The sequence below is a fragment of the Branchiostoma belcheri genome, unplaced genomic scaffold, assembly GCF_001625305.1.
Source record: "Branchiostoma belcheri isolate BF01 breed outbred unplaced genomic scaffold, Haploidv18h27 scaffold42, whole genome shotgun sequence".
Lineage (NCBI taxonomy): Eukaryota > Metazoa > Chordata > Leptocardii > Amphioxiformes > Branchiostomatidae > Branchiostoma > Branchiostoma belcheri.
The window spans coordinates 2,595,947-2,615,326 of NW_017804043.1; the positions used below are offsets into that span (position 1 = coordinate 2,595,947).

Consider the following 19,380-nt stretch of genomic DNA (forward strand, 5'->3'; position numbering starts at 1 on the left):
GGGGGGGGGGTCGTGTGGGGTATAGAGGGGATGTTAATGTCTTAGTGTTCAGCTGCATCCAGAAAAGCACTGTTATACACCGAGGTAAAACTGACAGTTTTTTTAGGAGGCTTGCTGACTTTTTGTTCTGGTATTACATGATCCTAGTACTGTTAGACTCCCAAGTAATACATGTATGCATGTACATTGCACTAAAGGAGGTTGCTGATCTAGAAATGCTATGAAGTGTTGGTAAGTAATTGTCATTGGCTTTGTCAAAAGAACCCTACACTGTAATTATATCATTTAACATTGCTGTTTTTCAGAGAGCTGTTAGACTGCTCATTGACAACCTGGAGAGAATCCCAGTAAGTTTTGCTTTGGATTTACACGTAACATTTTCATTCATGAAAAAGTTAATGCATGTACTACAATGTACACCATAAATGTCACACATTTCCAAGTTTGAAGTCCCCAAATGAATTGATCTTGAGCTAACACTAGTCTGTATTTTCCATCTATTTTTCAGATTGAGAAGGTTGTGCATCAACTGGAACCCAGACCAAAGCTACTTTACCTGGTAATGTGGATGGACTCTTCCAAATTGTATTAACCCAGTACACTTAGAACTCAAGTTTTTATAAATACTAGTATGGCTTTAATTGTTGATATGTAAGCAGTGAGTGTGTGTACAGTACATATACAAATGTTTGAAAACCTGTTCTAGCCCAATTTTTTTAGCACTTGGCACCCTAGGCTATAGCATAAAATTCCCACAAGTGTTAGTAACCATTTGGGCACCTGTTTTTTTGGCAGTACCTGGACACCCTATTGCATAACATTCCCACAAGTATTGGTAACTGTTCAGGCACCTGTTTTTTGCAGTACTCAGACACCATATAGTCTAACATTCCCATAAGTATTGTTAACTGTACAGGCACTTGTTTTTGCAGTACCTGGACACCCTGTTCCAGAAGGACCCGCACATCGGGCAGGACTTCCACGCGCTGCAGGTGAAACTGTACGCAGAGTTCGACCGCGCCCGACTTCTGCCCTTCCTCCGCTCCAGTAACTACTACCCACTGCAGAAGGTGAGATCAGGCAGCAGCTGTTTGTGTTTTATGTTTTTTCGCTTGAAGTTGTTTTGGAAGCAAGTTCATTTTTTTATATGACTGATAACAGAAGAGGGAAAGGCTGTAAAACTTTGTATCCAAGCTATAAAACTGAAGTGCTGCAAATTATGGGTCCTTTGCAATTTGCCTTGAAGGATTTTGTTGACTGAAACCATTGTTGACTGGATTTTGTTTTTTTTCCTCCTCTTCAGGCACTGGAAGAATGCCAGCAGAGAAACTTCATCCCAGAAATGGTCTTTCTGTTGGGTAAGTCTTCAACGTTTTATGCATTTTCTAGCAAGTCTTGACATCCACTTTAGCTGTTTGTACTTTTGGAAAGCATATTGTCCCTGTCCTTGGTGCTGAACATGAGTTATCCTTGATTGTGGGATGAGGACAGTTATATTTTCAGTATCAATGTTGAAAAACTAATTGTTCAACATTTCTATGGAGCTACAAATGTAGAAAAGTTGATCAGCTCAAAAAAATTATGTCCCTTGCCAAAAAAGGCTGGGGTTCTGTATCTGTATCTGTATAGCCGGTATAACCGCCTTTCGGCGTAACACACCAGCTTCGCAGGCATGCGGCGCGGCGGCAGCTGGCTATATTACACCGATCGACTTGTTACACCTAACCCTTGAACTTCTAGCTCTAGACATTGTTTAAAGCTATCTATTGACAGTGCCCCTACTGTACTTGGTGACAGTGAGTTCCACTCTGCGATAGTTCTAGGAAAGAATGAATTCTTGAACACCTCAATCCTTGGTTGATAACTCTGGTACTTGAATGCATGGCTATTTCTTGTTCTCTTCTGAGCTGGTATTAGGTACTTAGTTGGCAGTTTATCTAGAGTTGGCGGGAAACAGGAAAAAAATTTTTTTCCTAAGCCTAATGATGATGATGGTGATATTTGTTGTTCTACAGGCCGTATGGGGAACACGAAGCAGGCCCTCCATCTGATCACGGAGGAACTGCAGGACGTGGACAAGGCCATCGAGTTCGCCAAGGAGCACGATGATGAGGAATTATGGGAAGACTTGATCAGCTCTTCTATGGACAAACCAGGTCAGGTTACAGGGCTTTGCACAGAAAAGGCCCAAAAATAGGAACATTTTTAGTCCCTAGTTAGTATCTGTGAAAATCCCTTTTTTTCTCTTGAACATTTGGGTTCAGCTTTTGGGCTAGAAGGACCAGGTAAGGGCTAAATTTTCCTACTTTAGGATCCCGTGTGATATGGCTAGTTATCGCAAGGGTTGAAACATGCATATCAAACATTATCGTGGCCCAAGTATGACATAATGGATCTTGTATACGAGACTAAAGAAATTTGATGCCTTCCTTTTTCCCAGCATTCATCACTGGTCTCCTACAGAACATTGGAACCCATGTTGACCCAATCATCCTTATCAAGGTCAGTCTGCTACATTTGACCTTCACACAACAAATGGCTATGTGCATGTTTTAAAGATGTCTTTCTATGCTCTTGCCAATCCTCAGATGAGTAGCATAAGTATTTAAGCATTTGTTTTTAGCTGGAAGTTTCTTGAAAGACTGCTACAAACTGTTTCTATTGTATGAATTCTGTCTCCTGTACAGCGCATTCCAGAAGGACTAGAGATACCTGGGCTACGAGATTCCTTAGTGAAAATTCTACAAGACTTCAACTTACAGGTGAGAGTGTTAAACAGCGCTGATACACCTCATTATAAGTTCCCCATCTTGATTGGTTGGTTGTTTGACACTTGTAAGATGATTTTGATTGGTTGGTTGTGCTTGATTGACGCCTGTTAGATGATCTTGATTGGTTGGTTGTGACTGATTGACACCTGTAAGACGATTGTGATTGGCTGGTTGTGTTTGATTGATACCTGTAAGATGATTGTGATTGGTTGGTTGTGACTTATTGACACCTGTAAGATGATTGTGATTGGTTGGTTGTGACTTATTGACACCTGTAAGATGATTGTGATTGGCTGTTTGTGGTTGATTGACAGATCTCCCTGCGTGAGGGGTGTAAGAAGATCCTGGTGTCGGACTGCTACACACTGATGAGCCGGCTCAACCGACAACAGAAACGTGGACTCCGGGTAGAAGGTCAGCAGCTCTGCTGTCCTTAATTTTCTTCAATATCTACATTCAATATTACCATGAGACAAGAAGCTGAGCCTATGTACTAAGAATAGTTTTTGAACCCTTTTTAGATTAGTATTTATTGGAACACTTGTCAATACTATGTACATTACTACTACTTTTGTATTTGAATGCCTGTACTTAAAGCAATAGGGCATGAATGTACAATAAAGGCAATGTATAAAATTTAAAATGTAGTTTTTATATCAATCATTTCTTTGTTACCTCTCACATAGAAGCTGTAGTGTATAGTTTTGATTAATGTTTGAGACCAAGAAGAGTTATTTTTTTCTTTTCAACAAATTACAGGATGTACTGCAAGTAACGTTTTTTTTTTCCAGAGTCTGATCGATGTGAAAGCTGCAGTGGGCCAGTTCTAGTTGATGGTAGGTACATGTACATGTATCCTGTCAAATTGTATGACCCTTGCAAGCTTACTAAGCTCATAAAAACTTTTCTAAGCTGATGTACAGTGTTTGGCACAAGCTATTTTATGTTAACTTTGTTCCCCTCAGACTCTCGTTCTGCCAGCAACATCTCAGTGTTCTACTGTCACCACGTGTTCCACCAGGACTGTCTGCCATACAACACTGTGAGTAATGCAGATCCAGTTGTACTTTTTTTTTACCCTAATCCATTGGCATGTAAACCCTTTACGGATCCTGAACGGATCTCCTTTGCTACATTAGCAAGTGCTTTGTATTATGTATCACACTGGTTATGACCATTTTTGGGATGAACACCTGGGCTGATTATAAGTGGTTGCAAGAAAGTGCTGTCTCCCATTTAAAGAGTTAATTTTTGTAGCTCCTTTACATATTGAAAAGTAAATGACAATCACATGAAGATTTTTTTCAATTAAGTTAGATATTTATTTCAAATATTGGCTCAAAAATGTTACATAACTCTTAATGCTCGTGTTTGTTCTTGTGCCCTCCCACAGGAAACATGTACCCTGTGTAATGCCCAGCGGAGACGCCCGGGAAGTGCCGGAATCTTCCGGAAATGAACACTTAGAGCACTAAATGTAAAATAAGAGGCTTTTAACCACTGAATCCAAGTAATAATACCAGCTTCACCAAGAGCTTATTCTGTGTAGCTGTATGTGGGAGTGGAAAATGGAGTTTTTTGTAATTTACTGTGAGAGAAATGACAATGTACAGTGAAAATTGTTCCTTACAATGTGACCTGTGCAAACATTGAATGCTACAGAAATTCTGAATTAAACATGCTGCTTAGAGTTTTGGGTGTCGTTATTATGTCCAGCCCCCTCTAGGTCTCTTACCCCGTCCCTGCCAAGGGATAGACTACAATGGTTTACTACTTGCAATGTGCCTAATGTACTCTGATAGATTACTATGATTCAGATAGAAAGAAAATCCAAGAACAAATGAAATAGGTGTAGCCTAAAGTCACAACACAGAACAACAAGTCCAAACATACAATTGTGTACACAAATCTTTAATCAGAATCTCCTTTTAAAACAAATGCACATGGACTTGGCTTGTCAGAAAACAAACATAACGTCTCACAACTAACTCACGACTCTCTTAACCGTGAAGGAAATGCTTCCTGTTTCTTCTAGACATATCAACAAGAACTTTACAGGGATTTGCATCTTTGGTCAGCACCGTGGTCCCAATTTAACACCCGAATTTACACGTGGGCAAAACCTGAACATATGAAAATTGCGTACGCATGCGAGCTCCAATTTTTTCCTGCATATAAATCTGCCTACAGAAAGTGCAGAAGTTCCCGCAGTTCAGAGTCCATGTTAGTGATCTGCTGGCTTTGACGTATGTAAAGATTGTATGTTCGGCTTGTACGCCAGCTCTTAAGGTAACGAATATCAAAGCAGGCCAATTCACACTCAATTTTCTTACTTCGTACACCAGGTTTTTGCTCACAGAGTAAATCAGGTCTAAGATACAGCAGTTGTTAGCTTCTCTGTTATATACATGTACTATTGATCATAACAGTTTCTATGTAGCTAAGTTTCTATGTAGCTATCCCATATTCATAAGTTTTTTAGGACAGTTATGTATAAGATCAGACCTAAATAACTAGTCATTCTCACTATTATAAACTTTCCACTGTGTCTCTGGAAATAATATGTTACACAGAAAAGTAGACCTTTTATCAACATACCCCATATTTTTGTTTTGGGCCCTTCAAGTTTAATTTAAGTCTCTACACATCCTAATTAGTATCTAATGACAAGTCACACTTAGTATTCATTATTCTACAATTTCAATTGGAATTACAAGATTATACATGTACAATTCAAAGAAAAGGAATGTCAAAATTATCATCTTAAATACTTTTCTGGGATTTTTCTTTTTTCTACTTTGGGCAACCATAGTACAACAGAGGCACATTGGTGAGATCTTCATTTTTGCATTCATTTCGCTTAGACATTTCAGGCTTCCTTATAACAAGCCATCAGATCTGTCAAATTTACAAAACTACCTGAAGCTTCCACCTAGTTTTCAGATGAACATCAACGAACAAAAGAAATTTATCAAAGCCACCGAAGTCTACGGATCCCTCAGTGGTTCTTATTATGTCATTTTTGAACTGATCCTGTTTGTTTTTTGAATTTGTTAGGTTTTGTGCTTTATGTACAGTACTTGACGTTTTTTTCTTATCTACAGTACTGGTACTAGAGGTTTCTCAAGCAGTACAAGAGCTTGTCAGGTCTATCACACTTTGTTACAAAGGTCCCACTCTGCGACACTTTCTTACAAGAGTCTCTTTCGCCTGAGTTTTGTTCTAGCAGCTCACTGCTTCCTGTTCTGTTGTCGTGGGGACACGCATCTCGTCTGCAGCTCCGAGACCGCCATCATCATCATCCTGTTCAGCATCTGGTGGACGGCACTGATCTGGCTGCTCGGGAGTCCGGACAGTTCCCCTCGCATTATCCTCTCATTTACAGCCGAGAGGGTTTCCACAACACTCATCTCCCTGCTAGACAACTGGAGCGTCACTTCGAATGGCTGCGTTGCCATGGCGTTGGTTTCCCGGGCAACGTTGTCTGCGTCCATGGAAACGAGTTCGCGTAACATCTCCACCACAGGAGAGCCGACCTCGGCAGCGGTGCTGAACATGTCTGTGGACTCGCTGAGGGCGTCCACCTCCAGGCTTGTCGCTGCTGACGCCACGTTCACGTTTTCCAGGATTGACTCGACGTCGAGCCCTTCCGTGTTCATTCCAGCTGCTCCGCTGGAGAAGATGGGAAAGTACGGCAGGGCGCCGCGAATGGGACTGCTTTCCACAGAGGATGGTACAGAGGTGTCGTCGACAAAGTCGTTAATGGCAGCCACGCCGTCGAAATCCAACTGTTGTACACCCTCTTCTCTAGCTTCTGTAGGCTGTACTGTGGTTGGTGCTTGGTCGGTCTCCGAGGGTTGTGCAGAGTGTGACACGTGGGTCATTATGGGTTGTACAGACGTTGAAGGTTGCTCCATTTCATCAGTAAGGTCTACAACAGCTGGCACAGGGTCTGTCTCTGGTGTGGGTGGTAGCAGCGGTGACCTTTCGTTGTTCGAGTCTTTGGTGAGGTCTACGACGGGAGACAGTTGGGCTCTCTCCTCCGTGGGATCTTTTGACCCATGGTCCTCGGTGGAATCTGGTTGAATTGACCCATGGTCCCTGTTCTCTGTGGGTTCTGGTGGTGTTGACCCATGGGGAATCTGTGAGGGTTCAGGTTGAGTTGAATCATGGCCTTCCATGGGTTTTGTTGACCCACAGTCCTCTGTGGAATCTGGTTGAGTTAACCCATAATCTTCTGTGGGTTCTGGTTGTGTTGACCCATTTTCTTTCTCCTTGGGTTCTACTGCCCTCTCTTCTGTGGATTCTTGTCGGAGCAAGATATTGTCTTTCTCTGTGGGTTCTGGTTGGGATGACCCACAATCCAACTTCTCTGTAGACTCTACTGCAGCTGGCCCACTGTCCCTCCCTTCTGTGGCTTCTAGTTTTGTTGACCCAAGGTCTTCCTCAGTGGGTTCTGGTTGTGCTAACCCATCATCTTTCTCCATGGGTTCTGGTGGAGGTAACCCATGGTCCATCTTCTCTGGAGTTTCTGGTACAGCTGGCTCTTGGTCCTTCTCCTTTGTGAACTCTGGTTGATCTGTCACTTGTTCCCTCTCCTTAGCAGGTTCCAGATCCGCTGTCTCTTCTGTTTTGGCTTCGTGGCTGGCTGCTGCCAGAGACTCAGTGGCTATGTATGAAGTAGAACAGGACACGTTAGCACCTTCTACTACACATACCCATTTCATAGCTGAAGCATGTCTGTTCATTTGTAAGAAATATTTCAGCAAATGACATTGATATATATTGCTGACATTGACTATGTATTTGGTGTGTTTTTCGTATGGGGGAGGGCAACCTATCAAGGTGTGTATGCACCTGTTTTGCCCTCCCTTTCACTTTGTGGAAAATCCAAATAAACAAATAAACAGATGACAAAGTGAAGATGTCACATCTTCGTTTGATCCCTCCTCACCTTCCATCTTACTTCCCGAGGTCTGCTTGAGTCTCTTGCTCTCCTGTTGGTTGTGGAACATCTCCAGGGCCTTCTTCAAGGTTGTGACCTTGGGCTGTCTGATGGGCAGACTCTGAACCTACACGTGTGTACATACATACATTATAAACAATTCACAGGGGGTCTTTGACTTTTTTAGGATCCATATTAAGCATACAAGGCTGTAGCTATTCTTCCTGTGGTCCTTTCTAACACACACAGGGAACATGAATACATTGACAACAATAGCAAAATACAACACACAACATCAGGCTATACATCATTACCACTTCATTTTATTCCAAGCACAGGTTCTTCTCCGGAAACACTGGCAAAGAAACATTCATTCATTCATATGTACTCAGATAAACACCCTCCCCCACTGACAATCACACTCACAAAACCCAGACAGGTACTGAATAAGTCACACACCTCTAGAGGAGTCAGCGTGCTGATGTCACCGATGGTGTGGATGTTCCGAGCACGGACCAGCTGATTCAGTCCCCGAGCCCTGAGGAAGGTGTCAGAGATACCATGTTAGATTTAGCTGAAACACGGATTTTGGTTGTAAACACTTTAGTCATGTACAACACTTTTGTCTACTATGTACACCTATCTACATCTATGTTTAACCTGTGTATTGTTGTCCTTATCTTCCTACATTTGTTGTAAGTTTACTAGGTTATAGTACCTACGCTAACCTAGCCCTTCAGAGCATAATGTACAATCATCATAATGTACAATAGAGGTCTTTAATCATCTGAAAACAGAATTCAATTCAAACTCTTAACTTCTAGCTATGCTGAAGAGATGTCATTTGAAACATTTGGAAGTAATCTCCATGTTTTATCCAGTAGTTGCGTCTGAATCATACATCAGTATCATTTACTGGCATGTCTAACCCATGTAAAATGTAAGCGAGTCTTACAGTAAACCAAGTGACACATACCAGACCATTGAGGTAAGCTGTGGAAGAATCTGGTCCACCGGTGTTTTACAACCAGCCAGATCCGGATAAACCGGTTCTGTGTCCCCCAGCTGGCTGTCCTGGGTGTCAGTGTCCTGGGACTGGGTGGTCAGGCTGCTCAGGGCCTGGGACTGAGACTGCTGCAGCACACTGCCCTGGGAAGGAGTCAGGTCAGGGGACGCGGGGAGGCCATCTTTTGCCACTCGTTTCTGTGATGTTGGGAAAGAAAAATTTGTGAAGAACTGTATTAAGAAAACACACAACAAAGCCCTCCTTGTTCACCTCTGCTATATTGTCAAAGTTTCTAGAAAATAGTTGCTATTCCACAAAATACACGGTTTTTAACTACTTTGTTCAAAAGCCAAGGAACATGTGGATTAAAACCTACAGCTCTGCCTGATGGAGTAGCAAACACAGCATCAGTGTCCACCTCCTCCTGAGCCTCTTCCGTTGATTTCTTCTTTGATGGAGTTGTGATGAACTACAAAGAATGGATAAAATAAGTTCTACACTTCTTTTCCTGTTTTTTTCCTACCACATCCTGGCTATTGAAAGGACAGACTTCTGACAAGTTCATTGAATAGGACATGCCGTAATGTTGTAGGAGACTCTTTTTACACAACCAAGTGTTTTATTCAGCCAACGTTTTGGTGACGTGACCGTCTGTCACCTTCCTCAGGGCAATTCTGACTGGTTCACATTGCACTGCAGCACACGTGTCGCAGCTGTAGATACATTCCCAAATGTACAAAATTTACATATCTACACATATACGTGGTCCCAGACGTACGGGAGTTGGATATATACTGATGACATCATGACTGCCGTACCTTGTTCTGTTCGAGGCTTGTGATGGCGGCGCCGGTTGGGGACGTGGTGACCAATGGGGAGGGAGGGATCTGCGGGCGGGGCAGCTCCAGGCAACGGCTCACCGGCTTGGGGCTCCTCCTGGGCTCTGATTGGTCGTCTGATGACATCTCGATGGGATCAGCAAAGGACACTCGACGCACCTGCATGGGCAAAAACACATACAAACAGGCAATCAGAGATGGCAGACTTCGCCCCTTAACCATAAGCACCTACATGTGCAAAAACATGTACAATCATGTACAAACAATCAGAGACGGCAAACTTTGCCCCTTAACCATGACCACCTACATGTGTACAAACAAGGTCATACGTAATAGAAAAATAGTGAACAATTCTGTACAACTTTTTTTTTGTACAAAAAAAGCCACCTTTTACTAGTTTTAGTGTACTTATTTTGTGTACACTGTATTTACACCCCAATCTCTTCTAATTGATGTGTCCCCAAGATGCCCAGTAGTTTAGTCCTTACCTTATTTGGTGGTGATGGTGAGTTTACTTTCTGTGCTCCCCTCTTTCTCAACCTTTTCTTCAAGATGCCTCGTGCACTTGGAGACGCTGAGGGAGAATACATCTTCAAGTAGGGGGCAAATCCTGGGGGGCTGTCACTGGTGGAAGAACTGTCGCTTATGGTAGGCGAGCTCTGATTGGCTACTGCAGTTGCGTAACCCTGGTTGGAGGAGGTAGGGGAGCTGGGATTGGCTGGGACCGAGGTTGTTCTTGTTGGTGAGCCTTGACTTGCCGTCATGAGATACTCCAGTTTGGTGGATACAGATGACTTGTGGAGCTCGTGTTTCCGTTGTGCCATGCGAAGACTCAGCAACCCTGTACAAAGACAAAAACAAACAATTTGTTTCAACATTGTTCTTAAACCAATTTTGAAATTTTTCACATCTTTAACCACAATTATGGCTATCTTAAGCCCTTGCAGGTGTGATCTTTGTTTTTTTGTGTCATTGCCATATTTTTTCCATGCAGAATGAGCTAATAATAAAGTTTAAACTTCCAAAAACTTGTGAAGAAGTGTAGTATTACCTCTGCTGCTGTGGAAGTCTGACTTCTGTGGAGGAGAGAACCGCGCATGCTTCAGGTGACTGGAGACTTTCCCCACCGACTTGGCCGACCGCGGTGTCTCCTTCCTGGAGTACACCAGGACGGCCCCCGTGCTGTGGCGTCTTCCGACCACCTTCCCGGCTGCTGCGCTTTTCTTGAGACGTTTTCTGGGAGTGCTGGTCTTCGGGCTGTCTTTCAAGACGTCTTCAACCTTAGGCAGGTCGTCTGCTGAGGTGTCTAGAGTGGAAACATCGGCTGCTTCTTCTGGCAAGTCTTCCTTTGGAGCTGTTGGGTCACTTTCACTGACTTTTTCCTTCAAGTCTTCAGTCTCCATAGTCTTGTGCTTCCTTGTGATCGACCGTCTTGCCTTGGTGCTCAGCCTCCTCTTCTTCTCGCTCTGAGGAGTTTGCCCACCAGCATCTTGAGATGTCTTAGGTTTCCTACCGACCTTCTTTGTTCCTCTGCTGCTAGATGGCTCTTCAGGGGTTTCTGAATCGCCTGGAATTGCCAACTCTTCTTCCTGTTCCTTTTCCACTTCTGTCTCTTTTGTGCTTGAGACATTTTCATCTGGCACTTCTTTGGAATCTGCAACAGCTACCTGTTCTGGGGCCTTCTTTGTCATCTTGGAGCGCAAACGCAATGCCACAGGAGAGGCACCTTTCAATCGGAGAATTTTATACTCTCTGTTCGAGTCCCTTTCTTCTACATTTTCTACCATGTGTTTTGTATCCTTCACTGGGCTAACCTGAACATCACTTGCTCCAGGTTCCTCATTGGTGCATTTGTTGTCCTGATCCTGAATATCAATTGACTCCACCTCCTCATTGGTTGACACTTTCTCTACTAGCTGCTTATCGGCAGACTCTACTTGAAGTATCTTATGGGATGTGAACATATCCCCACTAGGATCACACTGGCTATCTGCTATAATCTCAGGCTCTTCGTCATCATTTGAAGTGAAAACATTTGCATTTTGCTGCTGTGTGTCTTCTATACTTTGATCCTGGGTGTCTGCCGAAAGCACAGCACTTTGACCTGATGCAGCACAGCCCGCTTCTCCGTATCCAGAGAACAGACTTTCTGAGTTCACCATTTCTTCCACAACACTGTTGCCACCACTAGCTTCCTTAGCACTCTTAGCCTCGTCATCCTTTGACGATTTGTTGTCACCTCCTGTGAGCTGCTTTGTCTGTTTAGCTACTTGAGACAGAGGCAAGTCATCTTCACTATCAACGTCTTGCTTTTTGTCCACAGCTTCAACTTCTTCCTTGTTCAAGCTGGCTGGTTCCTCTTTGGTTTGACTTTCCTCTGACCTTGACGATGCATAGTCGGACACAGACTCCTTAAGACCATCCGCGACCTTCCAGCTGGGTCTCCTTGACCTTGTTGGGATTCTCCTTGGAGTTTTCTTGTCAGCATCTTGAGAGGAGTCAGCGTCACAAGCTGTCAGAATGGATTTTCTTGGGCGCCCTCGCTTCTTCTTTTGTACAGCTGGTTTGGGACCTTCCCCTGCATGTGACTGTTGTGAAGACGTATCAGCATTGTAATCCTGAGAGGAACATGCTTCAACCTTAAAGACACTATCAAGACTCGAGTCCTTCAGTTCTTCCAAGGACAGGTTTACAGCATCTTCCGTAGACGTCTCCAATTTCACTTTAGGTGAACGACCCCGTTTTCTTTTAACTGGTTCAGGATCCTTCGAGACGCTATCAATACTTGAGTTAAAGGAAACATTTCCGGCCTCTTGCGAGGACTCTATGTCTGGATTGGAAGGTAACAACGATTTCCTTTGGCGACCTTTTCTCCTTTTGACTGCTGGTTTTCCCTCTTCCTCTGCATTTGACTGTTGTGAGGTTGGTGTGTCCATGTCATGATCCTGAGTAGAACACAGTTCAGGATTTTCCTTTGAGATATGCTCTAGACTCGAGGCCTTGGGTTCTTCTATGGAATGGTCTCCAGTTGTGGACCCAACTTCAGATTCCTGCAACTCTGTTTCTGGAATGACTTCTATGGATTTCGCGGGTGAAACTTCTTTGCTGGTTGTTGCAAGATCTACTTCTTCTACTTTGCTTCTTCTTGATCTGCCTCTTCTTTTCACTTCTTGAGGAGGAGACTTGGTAGTTAGAAGGTAGTGTGGCGTGATAACTTGAGCATTGCCTTCTTTGTCCTCGGCCGACTTTTCCAGTGGCTTTAAGTCAGAGAAGTCGTCATTGCTGTGCTGTGTGTCATCTTTCGCAGAGTCTTTCAATGGCCAGGAGGGCTTTAGACCCTTCTTTAACTTTCCTGAAGCTGGTTGATCAGATTGTTTCTTCTCGGCTTTGTTGGGACTGAACTTCTTAATTTCTTTGTTGGAAAGGCGTACAAGCTTGATGACGGGGCTAGGCATGTTTGGTGGTAGTTTTCCCATTTTAGGGGATGTCTGAGAAGGGCTACATTCTGATTGGGGGCTGGTGGCTTTTCCAATGGAGCCACCTGATTGGCCAGGGCTCTTTGAAATTCTACCTCCTGATTGGTCCACACCTGATTGGCTGCTGCTTGCAGTTATGCTGGGATACGATTGGTTACCGGGGGTCAAAGGCTGGTTGTACCACAGACCTGATGGTCCTGTGCTGCCCTCTGATTGGTCATCACCCTTTTCTCTGGTCTGTGATTGGTCCATCTGCCTGGCCTTCTGCGACTCTTTGCTGTCCTCTGATTGGTTGCTGATGCTTTGGTCTGATTGGCCGGAACTGTCACTAGTTTTCCTCCTTCCCCTTTTCTTTGCTGAATTGTAGCTATGCCCGAAAGTCGACCGACGTCGTCTGTTCACTTTCGGAGGTGGTGTTCCACAAACCACGTCAACTGAATTTTCCTCCTTTCCCGGCGACTTTGGTGACAATGTTTTGTCCTTGATTTCATGCTCGGGAGTAGCAGGCACCACATCCTTCACATACATGGTTTTGGTGGTAGCAGGTACCAAATCTTCCATATACATGGTGACGGTTTTCTGAACTTTCTTCTTGACGGTTTCTTGAGGTTTGTCCCCAGCATCTTCTGTGGTTACTTCCATGTTTTCTTCAGACGTCTTTTCATCATGATCTACAGCTGAGACCACATTTTCTTGCTGTCTGACATCTGTGGTTTGCATCACTTCAGATGTTGTTTCGGCATCTGCTTGCTTTCCTTCATTCTGAGGAGCCTGTCACAGAAAAACAAAATGTTTACCTATCTTGAAGATTCTTTTTCAGCCCATGACAAAAAGTGGGTTGCCCATCAATGTTTCAGGTTGCTGTCAACACTGTAAGCCAGGCCATCTGTAAAGGTATCGCTCACATACTGGCTCTGGCTGGACAGAGTTTATTTCAGAGGCCATAAGCCCGACTGCTGTGAACTTAAAAATGTTGCTTTGTATGCAAACAAAAAGATACCCTGAGTGCTGAGCAACTTATTGTCTCCAATGAGTCTCAAAACAAAACAAAAAAACATGACCTCCACCACCTAAACTTGGACAAGATCAACCCACAGGACAGAGACAAGTGGCGAGCTGCCATCAAGCCCCAGCTGTACAGTGCAAGCACGTCTAACCCTCGGAAGACTGGGAACAACAGACGATAAACAGGACAGTGAGTGTTGCGAGAGTGTAAGATAGTGGAGATTTTCAGACCCTGGATATATGAGACCTGGTGAAATTACATTCAGTATACCAGATGTTACCCTTTGTTCTTTCAAATTTGTTTTCTCCGTACAGTCAGGAACGTCCATTTTATCAGCAGGCGGCTGTGCTGGCTGTGAGCTCTGCGACATGAGCTGCGAGAACTGGCTGCCATCTTGGGACGCGTCAAGGTCATTGTAGAGGGCAGGAACAACACTGGGGAAGACAGATTTGAACACACATGAAATAACAATTACATGTAACCAGCCAGTGTAACAACAGGATTGCATTTCTTGCTTGCATTTGTTTCTTTGGGTGTGTGTGAGTGTTTATCTTAGAGCTATGAAGGTACTTCCTTGATTCTCTGGGGCAGGAACTAGCCTACAGAAATTACCAGCTTGAAAGTGCAGCATCCTTTTAAACTGCAGGTTAAGAGCATGCTATCCTACCTGAAAAGGTTTGCAGTCACATTTCTAGTTTGTACATTATTGCACATTGTCAAAATACAAATACAAAGTGCAAAAACAGCTGAAACACACAAACACCCCCCCCACAGACATCGTCATTAAAAAAGACCTGCATACCCTCTTTCTCTCATTCTCTCCTTCTGTCTCTCTGTCAGCACCAGAGGTTTCTTGGGAGACGGAGGGATGAAGACAAAGTCTTTGTTGCTCTCCTCGTCCACGTGTAGTTTCCTCCGTACCGCCATCTTGGCGGGGGACTTCGCCGGCGACTTGGCGGGACTGCGGGCGGGGCTTTTCGAGGGGCTGCGGAGCTGGGCACGGACCGGAGATCTACCGAACCGCGCAGGAGAACTCTGTAATATATGTGAGATTACATGTAGTTACATCAGGTGGTCGTCTCAATGGATATCACAGCAGTAGAGCTACAGAGAAGTTGGCAGGTAAGAACAATTTTGGTTGTGCACAAGATCTAAAATTTAGTAAACCTGAAGAAAATATTTGTAAGACTCATCTCAAAAGCTCATCCCACAACTTTTCTAACTGTAGAATTAGAATTGAACATCTTTAACTACAGGATAAGACACACAGACAGAGACACACAGATAGCAGACAGACACACACACTCTGATACACATACACACACTCTTGACTTACAATTAAACTTCTTAAACTACAGGGTAAGACATGTGTACCTTAGCTCCCATCCTGAGGAAGCTCTCCCTCATGAGTTTAGGAGACCGTACATTGGGGAGGGAGAAGTCCTGGGAGGGTAGAGCGGAGGACTGGGACTCCTCAGTCTGCTGAGAGCTGCCGGCTGCCAGGCTGACGTCTGTCTGCATCTGCCAGCCTGGGAGGCTGATGGGGGTTTTGTCATGTACCTTCTTCAGCACTGGTCTGGGGGGATACAGGTGCGATCATTTAGCACTAGACTAGGGCTGGGTACCTAAACATAACATCAGGTACAGAGGTACAGGTTTGGACCTAAACCGGAACGATTAACACTTCGTCTATAGCCTGTCAAACACAGCTGAATAAGGCCTCCCAAACACTGCCAAACGTTAGTCTGCATCTGCCAGCCAGGGAGGCTGATGGGGGTTTTGTCGTGCACCTTCTTCAGCACTGGTCTGGGGGAAATAGTATCATGCAACTAACACTAGACTAGGGCTGGGTACATCAACATAGCATCAGGTACAGATATACAGGTTTGGACCTGAACTGGAACGATTAACACTTCGTCTAAAGCCTGTCACACACAGCCAAATACAGCCTCCTGAACACTGCCAAACATTAGTTTGCATCTGCCAGCCTGGGAGGCTGATGGGGGTTTTGTCATGCACCTTCTTCAGCACTGGTCTGGGGGGATACAGGAGTATCATTTAGTACTAGACTAAAGCTGGGTACCTAAACATAACATCACGTACAGAGATACAGGCTTGGACCTAAACCGGAACGATTAACACTTCGTCTATAGCCTGTCACACACAGCTGAATACGGCCTCCCAAACATTGCCAAACTCCCCAGACCATGTTGGCTGCAGTAGGCTAGTGTTCGGTGAGGCCAACTTCGCCAGCTGAATGTTTCAAACCTTTGGGTGTGGGTAGGAAGATACACACTCACTATCGGGGCTTTGATTAAAATTGGATAAAATCTAACTATTTTACAATATTGATATCAAAATGACTTGCATTATACAGTAGTCAGGATGATTAAAATATTAATATTTCTTACTTGAGTTCCTCTGGATAAACCAGGGAGTGTGATGTAGCGAACGTTGCATTCCAGAAGAGGAGCGTCTGGTTCCTGATTGGCTGTCGGCTGTGCAGGAAGGTGTGCTGCAGGAGTGACGAGAGCGTCGCGAGGAGTTCCGTGTTGTACGGGCCGCCGTGCCGCGTCTGGACACACGTCAGCAGCTCACCCCACAACTTCTCCAGCTGTGGATAAGATAACAACAAGTTACACTCTAAAATACGAAAACAATACAACAATATAGTACAAGATTTACAAAAACACAGATGTGTAATAGCTAAAACCTATACTATTGAGGTCTTAGGGATGAACAGGAACTTATGTAAAGGTTGTGCAAAACTTCCGTAAGATGCAAGTTGAAGAGATTAAGTTGAATGTATCCACAAAGTTACAGTGTACAAGTTGACCTAAGTTGACTATCTCTACCAACTGCTAGCTAGCTGCAGGGGAAAAAGAATTGTGTAAACTTACCTTCAACATGAACTGGGGAGAATACAGCTTACTTGTACTTGCACCCCTGTATTGGAAAAAAGACAGCTGTTAGAATTCCTTACTATTAGTAATACGTCCACCTCATAATCTTCATTAAGACATGAGACCTTTGAAATCCGTAGCATATTCCTGAGTCTGAATTGTGCTATTACAAAATGTATTTACATACACTTACCTAGTTGAGCTTTGGTAGAATACTGCAATCTGATTGGCCAGTTTACTCAGGAGGGAACCAATCACAGCAGGTTGTGTGATGTGTCCAAACAGGAGGGACAGCATGCTGATCACCCCTCCACCAATAGTGGACAGGGCCGCTGCTGTGGCTGTTTTCTGTAAAAGAAAAAAAAATGCATCTAAATTATGCAAAATAAAGTCTCTAACTGCATCAAGCATTTTGTGTAGTCAATAGTATGATGAGATTATGATTCTTCTTAAACTGTTAAGAATTCTGAACTGTGATTTAATTATTATAGCATATGTATAGGCAAAATTTGGTTATTCTTTCTCTTCTTTTTTCTTTACCTTTGACCCCTGGATGCTTACCTCTGACCCACTGATAAGGTGTAGCTCCTCCATGACCTTTGACACCAGGGTCACCAGCGAGGTCAAGTTTCCCATGGTCCTCTGTTGTTTCTTCTGTTGGAACTTGGCAGGACTCAAGGGCACTGGTGACGTAGGAAGAAATTATAAAATTCATTAACTTGATGCACAATGGATGTGTCAGGGGCTTTACTAGTCTAAAAAGTTTACAGCTTAAAAAAATATCATATTAGTTTTCTATGCATCGGTGAAGGTATTAAGGTACACCGAAAAACAGTTACTCAAGTAAATGGATATGATTTTGGAAAATAATCATATCCAGTTGCTTAAGAAACTGTTGTTTTTTTTAGTTTATGCAGTCTAAGAAAACATTGCCAACATTGATAGTATATGAAAGGGGTGGGGAAAAAAAGCACTTACTGATGGCCTTGTTCTCACTGGTGATTTCAGAGAAGTCCACACAGTCTAGCATGGTCTGGAGAACGCTCACTGCAGCCTCCAGGGCCTGGGGGGTCTGAAAACAAACAAACAAACAAATAAATAAATATCTGTATTCAAATGCTCTTTGTTGAGGTTCAGAGGAAGTCTATAGTCAATGGAAGAAAGCCTATGTCACAAATATACAAAGCTATCAAAATATCCATATTTGTATTCTATATTATATGTATATATTTGCTTCTACAAATTTTAACATTCCTAAAATGGCTACACAGTCTGAATTTGAATAACTTGGCAATGCAACTTTAGGGATTCAAATGGTATTTTCAACACCAGTGTTTTTAACAGCTCATTTACCAGACTAATCTAGCAAACAGCTGTTTTTCTATTGAAAAAAAAACAAACAATCATGACAATATCATACAAAACATTAAGGATCTTACCTTTAAACTGTTCCCCTTCCACACATGTAACAGTTTGAGGCTGAGTTCTTCGCAGCATGTGTTTGCAGGCGCGGTGGTTACCATGGCAGCACACATCGCAAACGACCGGTACAGATCAGTCCAGGTCCTCAGGGCTGCTTTGAGAGAGGCCTTCACAGGATACAAGGAAGAGGAGGAAAACTATTTAATCCCTGATTTCAGTCGCGGATGAAAGATAGCGGATGCTATCTGCAACGTCTGACACTTCAGAAAATTTATCCAGTTCCTTGATTTACAGAATAGAACTTTATTGCACGACAATTGCACAAGGATGTGTATTTTGTATTATGTAATGTTGTACCTGGATGTCTAACCTTCCTTAACAAGCACTGCATACTGGAGACTTTGGAAGAATCTGTAACAACTTAGCCGACCTTGCCAAACACTAGCCAACCACAGCCTACATTTTGTACCTTTCTCCTGACTTCCTCCTAACCACTGTTGGGGGGAGTTTGGCAGTGTTCAGGAGGCTAGCATGTGTTACACAAGCTCTCGGCCGGAGGTTAATCTGGGCGGGCGGGCGGCCGCCAGGAGCGGCATTAGTCAGGCTATTCAGGAGGCTATACTGTGACAGGGGGTTTACATTGCATTACTGCAGTTGTTTCAACTGAAAATTCAATGAGACAGCAAACTTTGATTTTTGTTTTGTCATGAAATTTTAGTGCATGAATGTAGAGTAGTAAGTGACTTACATGTGGGAACTTGTCTGCTGTGAAGATGTGTGCTGCAGGGAGGAGCAGGGCAGCATACAGCGCACTGAAGTCATGCTCCAGGGAGTCTCCCTGATTCACCTCATTATGCTAACAATCAGGGACAAACAAAATGTTGATTGGATGCAGAACTGGATGAAATCAGTATGGACTTTGTGTATATTTCAATTACTTTGTATATGTCTTTGTATATACCTTACTTAGATGTCTCTCAATTTTTTTATGTGACAAATGGTACTCAATTCA

The 19,380-nt window shown here is 43.5% G+C and overlaps 3 protein-coding genes across 4 annotated transcripts in view; 1 reads left to right on the forward strand and 2 right to left on the reverse strand.

Moving 5' to 3' along the window:
- LOC109478089 (vacuolar protein sorting-associated protein 41 homolog) overlaps window positions 1-4,450 on the forward strand; it is a 27,403-nt gene extending 22,953 nt beyond the window's left edge. For both annotated transcript variants that reach the window (XM_019779562.1, XM_019779563.1), the window contains exons 20-30: window positions 306-347; window positions 509-559; window positions 933-1,070; window positions 1,304-1,358; window positions 2,016-2,156; window positions 2,441-2,502; window positions 2,688-2,762; window positions 3,086-3,185; window positions 3,563-3,607; window positions 3,737-3,813; window positions 4,165-4,450. In XM_019779562.1, coding sequence (XP_019635121.1) covers window positions 306-347; window positions 509-559; window positions 933-1,070; window positions 1,304-1,358; window positions 2,016-2,156; window positions 2,441-2,502; window positions 2,688-2,762; window positions 3,086-3,185; window positions 3,563-3,607; window positions 3,737-3,813; window positions 4,165-4,230 — 852 coding nt within the window. In that variant the 3' untranslated portion in view covers window positions 4,231-4,450. The remainder of the gene's footprint in view (window positions 1-305; window positions 348-508; window positions 560-932; window positions 1,071-1,303; window positions 1,359-2,015; window positions 2,157-2,440; window positions 2,503-2,687; window positions 2,763-3,085; window positions 3,186-3,562; window positions 3,608-3,736; window positions 3,814-4,164) is intronic.
- A 1,551-nt stretch (window positions 4,451-6,001) lies between these two features.
- Window positions 6,002-8,960, reverse strand: LOC109478021 (proteoglycan 4-like). The gene is made up of 4 exons (XM_019779471.1): window positions 8,693-8,960; window positions 8,176-8,254; window positions 7,726-7,843; window positions 6,002-7,440 (listed from the first exon to the last, which is right to left on the reverse strand). Exons 1-4 carry the CDS (start codon window positions 8,698-8,700, stop codon window positions 6,002-6,004), a joined length of 1,644 nt encoding a protein of 547 aa, XP_019635030.1. The 5' UTR covers window positions 8,701-8,960.
- Window positions 8,961-8,988: 28 nt separating this feature from the next.
- LOC109478022 (telomere-associated protein RIF1-like) lies at window positions 8,989-18,529 on the reverse strand. The gene is made up of 14 exons (XM_019779472.1): window positions 18,386-18,529; window positions 17,925-18,018; window positions 17,508-17,629; window positions 17,140-17,294; window positions 16,944-16,989; window positions 16,455-16,657; window positions 15,418-15,619; window positions 14,846-15,078; window positions 14,324-14,477; window positions 10,613-13,808; window positions 10,050-10,402; window positions 9,541-9,720; window positions 9,099-9,191; window positions 8,989-8,997 (listed from the first exon to the last, which is right to left on the reverse strand). The coding sequence occupies exons 1-14, from the start codon at window positions 18,479-18,481 to the stop codon at window positions 8,989-8,991; spliced, it is 5,136 nt and encodes a 1,711-aa protein (XP_019635031.1). The 5' UTR covers window positions 18,482-18,529.
- Window positions 18,530-19,380: the final 851 nt, after the last annotated feature.